The sequence below is a fragment of the Dermacentor variabilis genome, chromosome 4, assembly GCF_050947875.1.
Source record: "Dermacentor variabilis isolate Ectoservices chromosome 4, ASM5094787v1, whole genome shotgun sequence".
Classification (NCBI taxonomy): Eukaryota; Metazoa; Arthropoda; class Arachnida; order Ixodida; family Ixodidae; genus Dermacentor; species Dermacentor variabilis.
In genome coordinates, this window is record NC_134571.1 from 105983479 (window position 1) to 105997868 (window position 14390).

The 14390-nt window shown below is 45.3% G+C and overlaps 1 protein-coding gene across 3 annotated transcripts in view; it reads right to left on the reverse strand.

Moving 5' to 3' along the window:
• The window catches only part of LOC142579590 (cell adhesion molecule Dscam2-like), a 237618-nt gene that overhangs the window by 37514 nt on the left and 185714 nt on the right, over positions 1–14390 (reverse strand). For all 3 annotated transcript variants that reach the window (XM_075689965.1, XM_075689964.1, XM_075689966.1), the window contains exon 4: positions 7337–7483. In XM_075689965.1, coding sequence (XP_075546080.1) covers positions 7337–7483 — 147 coding nt within the window. The remainder of the gene's footprint in view (positions 1–7336; positions 7484–14390) is intronic.

The following is a 14390-nucleotide window of genomic DNA, read 5'->3' on the forward strand; positions in this document are numbered from 1 at the left end:
CCAGCGGCATTAGACTGTCTAGTTTTTTATTCAGCTCCAGAAAAGCAGAGGCCATGTCAAAAGCAGGAGCCAGGGCTGTCGGGGGCATTTTTCCGCTACGAGAAGTCCCTGTTTTGCATGTAGGACAGAAGAACGCTTTACGAGAACGAGCGCTCAATGGTTTACCCGACTCAGAAACTCCGGAGCAGCCTTGTACATGATATGAGTACTGACAGTCTTCGTATTTGACCAAGCTTTCAGGAGTATCAATGGTTTTGTTGCAAGCGATGCAAACTTCTTCCTCCGTATCCGTCATCAAAAACAGTGATGTACAACACCCACGTTGCGACAGGCTATAATACTGCTATAAATGATATAACATAATATAAAGTACTATAATGCTATAGTACTGCTATATAAATGCTATAATACTGCTCATCTTCTGCAATGCGTCTTGCAGGATAGCGTTTACGTGCCTTTTCGGCAAATTAGCATTACACGGAAACCATCACCACGCGACCCTCATAATCAAGGCATCCATGAATTACACAATCTCCGAAAATCGACCCCGCTTTTCATCATGCCATTTCTGGGATCTGCACCGCTTACTATTGCACTATCTCAAAGGCCGGCGCAACTTACTCGGCAACAAGCTGATTGTGCAGATGCGCCGAAACTCCGGTAAACAGCACAAAAAGCCTCGCTTTAATGATGCAACTATGCCTATGAAGGCATACATTAGTCTGACTGGGGCTATTAAGTACAATTTGTTGTTGCGTTGTTCCATTCCTTAGAACATAGAGCCGGCCGCAGGCACATGTGCAGCGGTGGTACAGGCGGGGATACATATAAGCCGAGTGCTGTCCTGTGGGTGAGCTGTTGGCCAGGACATCAGTAACATATCAATAGTTTTTTATCCAGTGGAGAAAAGACTGAGACATCTCTATGTATTTCAGGCAATGGCCGCAGTCGTAACCACTCCGGTTGCTAAACACTTGACCTGCAAGTCCCCATGTTTCATGTAACAGTTTATTTACCTTTAATGTCCAACTACATGTAATACACCGCAATTCAAACCACAACGGAAAGAATCTAAAAAAAATATGGGAAATTAGGCTTATCTCAGAATTCGTATATAAGGCAGTGGAAGTGCTCCGTTCAAGCGCTCGCCAAGTTCTTTGCCATCGTGCAGAAAAATGCCGATGGCGCGCAACCCTAAGCTTCCAAAGTACAACTAATGACTCGTACCGCTGCGATCTCAATAGGCTCATTATCAGGCACAAACGCCCCGTCTCCAATATCAGTTCCTGCCTCAACATCAACATCTCCGCGCGACAACTTGCGGAGGTGGAAAGCGAAATATTGCAGAGATACTTTCCCTGCGCCTGGCGAGACGAGCAACGCGGATGTAATTTAATTACGGGGAGGCGAAGTACAGCGTCGCTACACGACAGCGCAGCGAACCTTGCGAAAACCAATTAACGAGCGTAGTGCTTTGTGACGATTGCCGCTACACGCAGTCTGAAGGGAGAAAGAAAAATGAAAGGAAGTGCCAGGGGCGCACTTGCGCCTCTGCAGGAAGCAGGGAGGCGTAGCGATTGTCCACAGGCAAAGCGGTGTAAGAAACGCGAAACAATGAGCGTGCGGAGAACGTAGAGTCCCACGCGCAATGCGTCCGCTGTACTCTGAACGGCACTCGCAAGAAATCGGAGGCCGAAGAAGAGGGTCAGCTGGGACTGCTCTCTATATAGCTAACGCAGAAAGAGGAATAAGGGAACAACGTTGTGGAAGTGCATGCTCCCCGCCCTCAGCAGCCCTCCCCTACACACGCGCGCACTAATTACGAGGCAATTTTATATCCTTCGATAATCCGATAATGCCCAGTGGCACGTCCACTTGCTCGCCTGCGCTGTTCACGCTTGACCCATCAATACGGACTACACAGGCGGACACAGCTCGGAGCTCCGTAATTATTCTGTTTGTTAGAAACCGTGCATAGCGCAAGGGAAGAAATTCTGAAAAAACGCAGTAACGGCTAAATAATAATAATAATAATAATAATAATAATAATAATAATAATAATAATAATAATAATAATAACGAAGAAGAGCTTGCTTCGAGGAAGTGAAAAAAGTAAGACGGTCTTGCACTAGCAGCAATCATGCACACGGAGTCGTTCGGCAAGGGAGAACGACGAGGAAGAGACAACGCAAAAGGAAAGGAATAAAGGACAAATTAAACAAGAAATACGGGATAGGGATTGGGAACAAGCCCCTATAGTTAGCTGGCAAGCGTATCCAATGGAAAGAGGGATGGCGAATGGCTGCGTTTCACTCGATTGCCTCAGGAAAACGCAGTCTCTTTGCTGCAAGCAACAGGGAAGAAAAAAAAATTAGGAAAGTGACACAGAAACGAACCATCAAAGGGTCGTAACGCTCATGCCCTTTTCCGCGACACCGGACAGTGAACCGTGAACAGCGCACCGCAGCGTACCCGAAAAAGTTTCAGGAAGCGCTGGCCGGAAAGGAGTCGTGAGAAATGAAAAAGAAAGGAGGGGTGGTACGGGAATGGAAGAGACGACAACGGACGAAAGCTGGAGAGCGATGGAAGGGCGGGTGAATGTCGTCGTTGTCACCCGTGTCGTTCGATTCTCTCGCATCTGACCGCCCGTGTTCCGGCTCGCTTGCTTTCTTTTTTTTCCCGAACGTCAGCGTTGAGCCGACGCAGCGGCGTTTGGTGTCTGAGAAAGGGAGAGTACGTCGCGCGAACCGCGTCGAATTTGAAGCGATTTCTCTGCGGCTGCAACGACGAGTGCGAGTTTCAGCGCAGAGAGCGCCGGTGGGGAAGGACGGACAGAAGGGGGGAAACAGAAAAATAAGATCATGCGGGAGAGTATAGGCGAGCGATTTCGATCGTTCGCCTCTGCAGAGTCCACATATAAAGCCAGCGAATGCGTTGTAAGTGAAAGGTGGATGCGAGGAAGGCCGTGATCAGCGCGGTCTCTCGGCGCTTCCCCGCTTCCTAGCCTCCGCAGCCTCCTCGCCCCGGAAACATTTGCGGCCGAAAGAGCAGTGGCGCCTGACTATACAGCACCGATCGCTGTCCTTCGGCTCACAAACGCCGTCTCTCTTGGCGCGGTCGAAGAGTCGTCGGTCGATAGGTGCGACGCTCGACGCCTCCCGCTTCCCGACGCTATTTCTTTCCCTCTCCATTTTATATCTAAATACCTGAGTTATTTTTAGTTCCTGCTCGAACCACCAGGCAGATCATACATCACTCGCTGGACCGGGCGCAATCATGTAGACCGCTCTTTCAATTCTTCGCTCACCCATTGTAAGGAAAGCGTCGACAACACCATCATCTTTCGGGAAGCGAAGTTTCCAACTTTCGGTGCTTTCCACGAGCACTTATCACGGCGGAACACAGCCTTGTTCTCGATTTTTCTCGCTGAAGACTATGTCGAGACAGTATTGCAACGATGATAGGTTCTCACTGCGCTATCGGATTTAAAATTGAACACAATTATTTCAAACGCGAATGGGCATTTATATATGACATCAACATCCGCAAGAGTCTATTTGTACTGGACGTATTCTGGGCAGCCGAATGATCTAACATGCACTTGCATCTGGGCCAATGATTTGAAATAGCAATAGTGTTAACGCCTGTTCATTGCCTTACTGAAGGCTCACTCTTACCAGCTCATAGGTGTCTGTAAATTACACCGACTTCCTAATGAACTAATAAATGTTATTTATCACACTTTTGTAACATTTACTGAATTCTCTTTTATTGAGCCATTGAGTGCATTTCACGACTCGTGCGCCCATTTTTTGGCAAATCCTCCGGAATAGCTATGTGGAACTGTGACACCAGTGGAACAGAATGGTTAAATGCGGCTAGATGTGTGTCGTACTTCATCCTGCATGCAACTGCCCCATCGTAATCCTTCCCTCGAAAAGCATCGTACATTGCATTCGTCCTCGTGACATCGCTACCTAGACGTGTCAGTTAGCGCCGCCACTTGATTTGGAGTATGCAATCTGTGCAGCGACTGCACTGCTTACTTGTATAAAATTGCAAGAACTTCAACACTTTTGTTTCATCAATTGCATGTGGAACACGATTCAAGCGAGCGGGGCTGGCACGTTGGTCCACGTTCGAGAAACCGAATTTCGGCGTCAATAAATGATGCTCAGTATTAATTAATATACAGTTTGAGCACTTTAGGCATGCGACTTGTAAGAAATAAAGGACTGTGTTGGATTGGCTAACTGACGCTTACATTGAGAAAGAAATTCAACAAGAGCCGACACTCAGGTAAGACGGGCAGCAGCAAGTACGTCGCGCCTAGTGCCCGAATCAACCGTTAGCTGATGCGAGAATCGAAGAAAAAGAATGTGAAATCAACTTAACTAGCAGTATTTACTGTTTTGTTATTTTTCCTCTCTCCGAATCGAGATTTTTGCGTATAAATGAAGTTATATTTTGCTATTTATTTTTTCCTACATTACCTAGCGACAAGCCAATGACAGGCCAGTCGCCCGATCACGCATGCCTAATGTCCAAGACAGCCGACCGAAGCGTGCAAGGCCGGCGGCGCATGTAAGCCTTCGCCTGTTCGGCGCCCCATTTGTCTTTTTTAAGCACTTAAACATCGCTATGCCTACCCAGCGAGAAAACCCACCCGTCTGTCACGTAAGTCGAATTGCTATCAACAGATTATTGTATAAAAAACAGAATGAATTCGAAAGGAAATAAATTCACTAAAAATTACAATACTCCCTAATGCGAAATATGTGCGCAGCTGTATACGTGTTTCCTTTTCGCGATGTATTAACTGCATCTGTCCCATGCGACACGTTGCGAACGGAGCGAAATGTCGCGTGACTAAGAGCTGCGCTCTAAAACATTGGCGGTGGTTAGCTTCGAACGTATGACCTCTTTCTCAGAAACCAAATGTTTCGCTCATTGGGGGAAACAGCCACGCTTGCAGAAGGTGAATATACCGGAACCACATGAATGTGTTGTACGATCGGTACTCCACAAATGTAAAAGGAGAACAGTTTCTATGAGGGATTTCTTGAAAGATTTGGTGATGGCGGAATAGAAGCCATCTCTAGGACAACGTGTAGACCCGATTTCAAACATTGCAGACATTAGGAAAAGTAAGATTTTGCGAAAGTTTAATGTACACACGCCACTTCACCGCTGCGTTTCTTTTTTTTTTATGTAGCTGTAGTCCCGGCGTATTGCTGCGATCCAGCGACGCTTCCACACAACGCTTCTGCTCTATTGGACCCCGGCAAAGTGGGAAATTTTGTTTGACAGTCTGCGCTGTATTTCAAGCAATGTAGGTCTAGGGCAGAACACAGAAGGTTGTGACGTGGTTGTCGAAAAACAGTTCGGCCGTCTTGGCGAGTTTAGCGTGTACTAAATCTTACTCAGACGCGTTTACGACGCTTTCTATGGGCGCCAATATTATTGTAACCTTTTTCGGTACTTTTCGGGGTACCTTCAGGGCACGCTGGCCATACCTGGAGTTGTGGCGCAGTTAGCAGAAGTCGGCTCGGACATTGTGGCGCACTTAGTTAAGCGTGTATTCAATGTTACTGGGACACCTTTGCGACGTTTTCTATGGGCCCCAACATCATTGTAACCTTTTTCGGTACATTTTGGGCCACCTTTTGGGCACGCTGGCCATACCGGGCGTTGTGGTGCAGTCAGCAAAAGTCGGCTCCGCCATTGTGGTGCACTTAGTTTGGCGTGTTTTAAATCTTACTGGGACATGTTTGCGATGCTTTCTATGGACCCCTACATTATTGTAACTTATTGCAGTACTTTTTCGGAACGTCGGCAGCACAAGGCCTTGTGACGCAGTTGCCAAAAGACAGGTCGGCGCTGTAGCACAGTTAGTTTATGGTTGTTTAGTTTAGCGTTGATTTAACCTTACGGGGCAAAGCTTATGACGTTGAAGCTTATGCTGCCCCCGCTCTTCCCCACATACACCCAACATAAACCTTTTTTGGGTACTCACGCTTGTTGAAAACGCGAGGAGCAGTTGCCAAGAGTTATAGCACGGGTATGGGCTGCTAGTGGCGACAGAACGCTCTAAATGTAACGCTGAGGTGCACAAAGACCAGGAACTTGTAACTCACATATTCTGTCTTCTGAATGACTGGAAACAGGCTTTGCACCCACGCATATGTGTTGAGTGCGCGTAGAAGGCATTCTGCAAGCGTCAATCATGGTCTTGGTGCAAGTCTGTGTTGTGGACACCTCTGTGTACGTGGCGTGGAATCGCAACGGCTGAAGCCTAGTTGTGTCAAGAGCGTGCAGTCGCCCGTGTATTCGTGTTCTTAAAGCGCAGGAAATAAGGCCTCAAAATAGGTAAATGCTTGTAAATCAGATGTTTTCGCCATATCTTAAGTAGGACATTGTCTCAGACGAGTCAGCTGTTTTCTGCGCCATGCTTGTAAAATCAAATTGTCTTTGTTCGTAATATATCTTATCCAGAAATTTTGCACGTTTAGCGTCTAGATGCCATTTTCTAGAAGGTGGAAATACTAAAGCGGCACGGCAATTAAATGCTTTCAGCCGAACTCATCTGATGGAGCTTCGTACGAGGACTACCACTGCTTACCTTGTGCCACAACATTGGATGAACGCAAAAGAAAAGAAAGCCTGGAAGGAGCATCTCTATAGAGAAATAAAAACATTTCCTCATATCACAAGGTCTGTTGCGTCTAGTTTATGAAATTTCACGTTGCACAGGTTCGATTGAGGCTTGAAAAAAAAGCTCGCAATCATATTTACGCTGCTGCGTACAAAAATAAAAAAATACGCTCCCGCATCAAGACAGCGAGCGGTCGAGCAGAAGAGGCAGAATCAAATGCTGCGCTGATCAGTGCATCAGGCGTAGCGCGTAGTGGCCAACGTTCAAACTGCGCGCGACAAAACCGAAATCGGAAGTGTGGTTCAGATGTTTACATCAGCCGTTTGGTGCGCTGCAGTCAGTTCGGCTGCTGGGCTCTATGTGAGTGTCCGCTCTTTTTGAATTGGCTTCATTATGGTGCTGGCTTGAACTCTTAATCGAACCATGTGAACTCGGGCTTCTGAATTGTTCGGCTTCTTATTATGCCCCATATCTCGAAAACATTCGCCGCTGATGGTTTATTTCATTAATACAGCACCCACAGACAGGCTCAACCACATCGCAATTTAAACATGCATTGAAGAGGTAGCTTCGAGTTCTACCCCTCTATGTGGAATACATGTTGTGCAGCATACATCTGTTGCCACTCAGTGCATTGAATGTGATGCTAGGACTTTGGACAGGCAGATAGAAGTCACTGACCTTGCAATATGATCCTGGCAGGCCTCGTGTTGGCTTTCGTTGCGTTCGTGGTGTGATCCAGCACTTGGCATCGGTAGGAGCGCTCGGCGTCGCGTTCATCCACATCGTGGATGTAAAGTTCACCACTTGGGTACAGTGCGTACTTCCCTGCACAGAGAGAGAGAGAGCAAATGATAAAGGAAAGATAGGGAGGTTAACCAGGACTGAGCCCGGTTGGCTACCCTACACTGGGGAAAGGGAAAAGGGGACGGAAAGATTAAAAGAAGAAAAGAAAGTCTACTGGGTATATCGTTCGGTCACTCAGTCCAGATCACAGACGTTGATTAAGCAATGAATACGTAAGTGAGCTTAGTGAATAGAATATTATCGCGCATTTCGTTGTGGTTTACACTCACGCTTACAATGCACACAAAGAATACTGGTCACCCATGGATCACTCGGAAATAGATGTTACGCAACGAAACTTTTGACACCATATTCGCCAGCAACTTCTAAAGTGTGTCCAACGGTGTGAACGTCTGAGGGCTTCAGTTTCAGAATTCTCAAGCAGCCTCCGATGATGCGTATTTTGTGCAACTGCATCCATATTAGTAATTCGCTCTCTCCCTCGTAAATTCAATTTAAAATGGTGTTGTCATGATCGCAAAACCTATGCCTTCTCCATGCCACTAAAGTGATCACTGAACCGTTTCTATGTGTAGCACCATGCTCCGAATCGGGAAGTTTTAGATTTGGTTCGTGGTCTTTCCAGTAGCATAAAAAGCTTGTTTGTTCGACTACGCAGTGCCAATGATCAGAAACGTTTAGTCAGACTTTGCGGAGCCCTATTTTAAACCGTAGTTGCACCACGGGATTAATTATGCTTAAAAGCAGCTATTGTTTATGTGGATCAGTCAAGTCACGCCCAAGTACGTCCTACATAATGTCTGACAGCCTTATTGTTCCCATGTAAGTGAAATCTATCGTAGAGTAGTACATAGAATATTAAAGTAATCGCAATGCAAGATAAATATGTTCTGAAATTATGATAGGATTTTCGGCATTAACCATAACTCTACCACCGTATTCAAAAAGTCACGTGATATAGGTGCCTTATGTAGAAAGCAAGCTATCCATTACGCTGCGCTGCCAGAACTGAAACATTGCGCACTGTGTGTGAACGTGTATACGAAGTGCTGTGCAAGGTTTGTCGTGGTGGCTCATCATAATTTTGCCCTGACACGCATATATGAGACAAGCTATTTCCAATGGGGCGGCCAAGTTCTTGCTTGCAGGGAAAAAATATTTTCTCAATGAAACAAGTGCGCGTGAGCCCACAAAAGCTATCTTGCAGTGAAAGTGGTTATGAATGTTGTAACCATCGACAGAGGGAGCATCGATCAAATTCTCTGTGTCAGCCATTTTCAAAATCACTCATAAAACGTTCAGAATCTTCCGCAGAGCAACGACACGAGCCTCCAATAAAGCGCAGGTACACAAGAAAGTAGCTCGTGTATACTTAGTTATTATAAAGCATTAAAAGCAATTCTTAATTAATGTCAGGTGTGCTGCAAGTGAAGCCATGCCATCTTCGCTTCCTCTGTTGGCTGAAGCCCGTCTAGTGACAACTTAGTTTACCTTGCTCTCCGCAATTAATTGGCTAGATGGGCTCTTTGTGTTTCAGCCTTTTCAGCACTTCCATACAATGATCTGCTCTACATTCAGAACTTTTTTGGGCCTAGCCGTCCTGAGCAAACTTGCTCTGCGTGACACCGCCTCCATGTCTGAAGTCATCCGTGCTAGTGTCATGCATTTCACGTACTCTTATCTCATGTGCTCTGTCGGCTCAGAGATGGGGTGCCGCCTATTCATTTCCGAAGTTCATATAGTCCTGTAGTCCAATCGAGCCTTCGCCAAGGAAGCAACGACGTTTAGTGTTCCCTTTATCATGCTCGGAATCCTTTTTCCCTTCTATCCCGATCTTCCTCCGGTGCGTCTTGTCGCCCACTCGCGATGTTGCTTGTATTATGTGACCTTTAGCCCTTCCATTGCGCAGGCTCACATGAGCTATTCCTTATATGTCCTAATGAGCATGGGTCTACCGCATTACTACGGTGACGACATCTGGTGACGAACTCATTTCGGCGTATGCACTTGTCACTTGAAGAAATGAAAAATAAGCCTAACTTTTGCAGTACAACGTCAGGTCCTTTGTAGAGCTATTGGTCGTGTGATGTCGGTCATTTATTACTGTGCACTGTGTTTCTTTCTTTGTTTTTTTGAGACTGAGAGACATGAGATGTTTTTATATACGGGGTAACCATGTTTATGTTTTCAGAATTTTTAGAAATCGTGTGTTGTCGATAGCATAATTATTGTCATTGAGTTGGATTATTCCATGAGATGAACATTAGTAATACGAGAAATCGAAACACATATTCAATCAGTTAAGAGAAAAATACTATTTCGCTCCTAATTAATTACATTACGGTACTTATTTCAATTTACAAATTGCAGCTACCGAGGTTGCAAGAAGTATTCACTTGAAGTTAATCTCCAGGATGACAGCAGTTTCGAGATAATATTTCTGAAAGCGTGGGACGAAATACATAGGCGTTCCAGTTTCTTTCAAGCTTGAATGCATAAAATAGCGTTTTTTTTAAGTGAAACAACATTGCGTTTTTAGAGCGAGCAAGATGGCGCATATCTCCAAACAGCTGTCACTCTGGAAATTCATTCCAAGTGGACGCACCTTGAAATCTCGCCAGCTACAATTCGTAAATTGTAATATGTGCAGTGTAGTAAATAATAAGGAAGTTATTTGTGAATTTTTTATATATTAGTTGAATTTTTGTATCGATTTCTCGTACAAGTAATGTACACTTCTCCGAATAATTGAGCCCGAGGAATAAAGATATACACCCGCCGTGGTTGCTCAGTGGCTATGGTGTTAGGCTGCTGAGCACAAGGTCGCGGGATCGAATCCCGGCCACGGCGGCCGCATTTCGATGGGGCCGAAATGCGAAAACAACCGTGTACTTAGAGTTAGGTGCACGTTAAGGAACCCCAGGTGGTCGAAATTTCAGGAGTCCCCACAACGGTGTTCCTTATAATCAGAAAGTGGTTTTGGCGCGTAAAACCCCATCACTTTAATAAAAATATGTCATCTGCAATAGGCTATTTTTCAAAATTGCGGAAAGCTTAAAAATAATCAGCCCGTATACATGTTCTCACATATTTTTGTGTATATAGCGTATTTTTTTTTCTTTTAGTGGCACGAGTATCGAATGACATTCTTGTTTCTTGCGCAGCACTTCCGGTTCACCTACTGAGATGACCGTTGAGGCAATTCAATATAAAAAAATAGACAATAATAGAACGGTGCAAAATTCGTGGGTTTCATTATAGATATGATATCAGAGCATAAGTTTAGTAAAAGTTGAGTTACTGAAGCGTCTGGAGAATTTAGAATTAATTATAAAGTACTGAAAAGAGCGCGGTCAGAATTAAAGATAAATCAGAAAAAAAATTGAAAAACAGTAGAGCACAAGATTCACGCATTTCAGTACAGATACGAGATCAGTACATAAGCTTAGTGACAAGTTGATTTACTGAAGTGTCGATGGGCGCGAAATGCTGTAGCGCTGGCGCACTTACATTACACTGCACGTTAAGGAGCCCCCAGGTAGTCTGAGCTAAACCGAAGACCTTGTCTTGTACGTGACTAATACTCAGATCAGTGTTTTGGCACGTAAAACTCAAGAATATCATCTAACGAACTTTCACCGTAATTGTTACGCAGTAAACGCATCTGAACCAAAAATATTATCGAGCGCTGCAGAGTTGATTTATGATTTTGCTTAACGATTTCTGAGACAGCGTTAGCCGTATCACACGTCTTTACCAAGGTCGCGACGGACGGGCGCATTTTATCCCTGTGCCTTGCGCAATAGCCGGTACAAGGCAGATGGAATTTGTTGTACCGCTTTTTTTTTCACTTTCATGTCTACAAGAGGCATTCCGAAAAGGAAAAGAAAGAACAAGAACAAGATACGTATAAAACAACGTCTTTGAAACGTGATGGAACGCGTACAACCGCTCCAACTCGCACGCTTCTGTCCTCTAATCTCGCCAAGCAAAAAAAAAATGTACCTAAAGTGCGGAACAGGAAACGTTATGTACCACAATTTGGAAATATTAAACTTTCCTGGTTCACTTTAAATTTTTTCCGCTGGCTCTCTCACTGGCGCGTCTGCGAATACGTTCGTGGAAGCGTAATTTCGCAGCCCGGTTCTTGCTTTCCTCGAAATGCGTCACGTACACGCCCCATCGTGTATCCGCTTAAGTGGCTCTAGCCTTTCGCCGCTTCTGCAGAGAGCCGCTGAAGCACGATGAGAGACAACCGGTGCGATGCCGAGCTAATCTCTCCCCCCTTCTCGCTTTCTCTCATTCCTCTGCGTGCTACTTTTACCCCTTCATCAACGCTGCTCCTTCCTTCCCATTTTCCCTTTCGCGTTCTTGCGCTTCTTTCGGCTTAATCTCCTTTGCGTGGCTCTTCCTCCCCATCTTGCTTTTATTTCTTTCCGACTAGCTCTGTCGGCGACGCGTGCGGAACCGTACGTGCGCTCAACGCCGGCTCAAACATCTGCAGTGGACGGCACATTTCTTTTGTGTTTCACTTTAGGGTTCCCAATGCACAGGAACCGCCTTCTTCTCCTCGTTGCTGAATTACTTTCCGCTTGATTAGTGCTCTTGCGTTGAAGTTTTCAAGCGCGTCTCTATTTCTTTCTTCTATATTCTTAATTACGAGAAGCACAGAGAGAATGAACATAGTAATTCCACAGTGCTCAGCTTAGTCGTCAGGGCGGCTCGTTACAAGTGAGAAAAAAGGCCTAATATTTGCTTTAGCGTACGGATAGTAGCACGAAAAACTTAAATTCGATTTGTGTGTGTTCTAGCTGAAGGGATCGGGTAACTACGCTGCTTCTGTCGAAGACTGCAGGCCGATCCTTGCGGTAGTAAAGTCACTGCTAACGTCGTATAGAAAGAGACAAGCCCTGTTTTTTCAATATCATGGTCACTTAACATAGATAATTGCATTCTCTGAAATCAAGGACGCCAGCATAAAATACGCCACGAACAATAGACCCCAAGAAATGCAAGCAGAACACTTTCAGTCTACACCACTCAAAACTGTAGAAAACAGCACAATTCGCCCAACTACAAGTCAATAATATAGGCTAGCGCTCGGTGCGTATGGCTCCCAACCGCATGTTGCTCTCGAAGCAAGAGTGCGATACCCTGTGATGGCTAAGGCGCTCTTATTCTACCACGTATAGGAAGGAAGAGGGAGCCGCCTTGAAAGAACCGCTGCCACAAACACTGATTGGAGCTTTTAATGGCGGCCGCGGTAGAACGCAAAACAGGAAGTCGGACGACTTTACCACCCCTTTTAATAGTGCGATAAGGTGTTGAAGTACCATACCTTAGCGATAAATATTCAAGATGGTAATCTGCCTTCGGGTGTGTAACGTTGCTAGCTATCGCTTCCAGTAGTGTGTAAAGTGCTAGATCTTAATTTAGAACGCTTGCGTCTGATTAATGCCAATGACAGTTGAATTGCAGACGCTGTGGGAAACGGATTGTGCTCGTTCACTAAGTCCTGTTTTTATTTGGTGTTAACGTGTTATTTCAGTAAAGTCTGACGCACTTCAGCACACAAACTTGTTGGTTGCACGTTGCGGTTAGCAGCTATGTGTCAAATTACTAATTACAGTATCTGTAATCCCCTTGCACGAAGTACAAAATAACGATTCGCGTCTCTTGTACTATACCTGCCGCAGTGACCACTCAGGAAGTGTAGCGATGGGAATAGCGAGTATGCGTGTGTTTCAGTTAAGTCATCAGTGTCATTACTTCTTTCGATAGATCCATGTGGTTACATAATGCGTTATCGTCATAGCAGGTTTACCATTTTCCGAACGCGGTGTAGCTACGCCCACGAAACATTGTGTGTGTATGAAACATGTCGCTGTGCCTAGTTGCCGCCTTTGTCAATCTCCATGAATGACTTTTTCCCTTGCGGCGAAGATTAATCTACCTGCACTCGAAAACTGCGCTGACCGTTGCTGTAACACTTGGGGCTTTTTTAAAGCAAAACATTCTCTCACTTCTCCCTTCCACTTTACCTATACACCCATCTGACTTATTAAGCTCTACCGATCCCGGAGGCAGTGTAATCACAGACAAGCCAACTCTGTTACCAATGCAGGTACAGTATGCGTCTTTTCAAGAGTTTTAATGTTAGTTGTAACTTGGGCCGGTTCCTGAGGCAGTGAAAAGTCACGGTAACTACCCGTATCAGAGGTTATACCAATTGAGATAACGAATAAGTGCCACAACAGCACATTTCACCAGTTTTTCTGGGAACTTATCCCTTGACTGACAATCTTTATTCGATGGTACTTATTCTTTGTTCCTTGCTTTAGGGTTATGAGGTTTACACTGTTCTGCACATTACTTATTTTCTGCGGTCTGGCGCTTACGTCAAGGTAGGGGTGTTTTCAATTTGTATTATGTGAGCATCAAAACAGATACATCGTTACGAGTCATACGGCTGCGTACAATGCAGCTCACTAATAAAGCGAGCAACGAATTTCAGTTTGCTGCTGTCCTAGTCGTAAGTGCCGTCTGACATTAATGACCGGGGTCGGTGTCTGGCGCCGGTGTATAACAGTACCAGGGCGACCACGCATGTCATCTACTGCAATGTCGTGCGATTTTACACTGGCTTGAGAGTAGAATCCGCACGGGATCTACAGTCACACCTGAGACTACGCGCGACACATGTTGCAGTAGGCAATACTGTACAAAAAACCTGCCAACAACTGTACGACTACATTCCCGACTTTTGTCTTCGCCGTCTTGCGCTGCCCCTTCAAGATGTTGAACCAGTACCAGATCGCCCAAATGTCAATTATTCTACAGACCTTGGAAATTAAAACGTGTCGCAACAGGACGAAGAAGCCTCAGTTCAAATGAAACTATTCCGGCAAGTGATTTGTTGATGCAGATG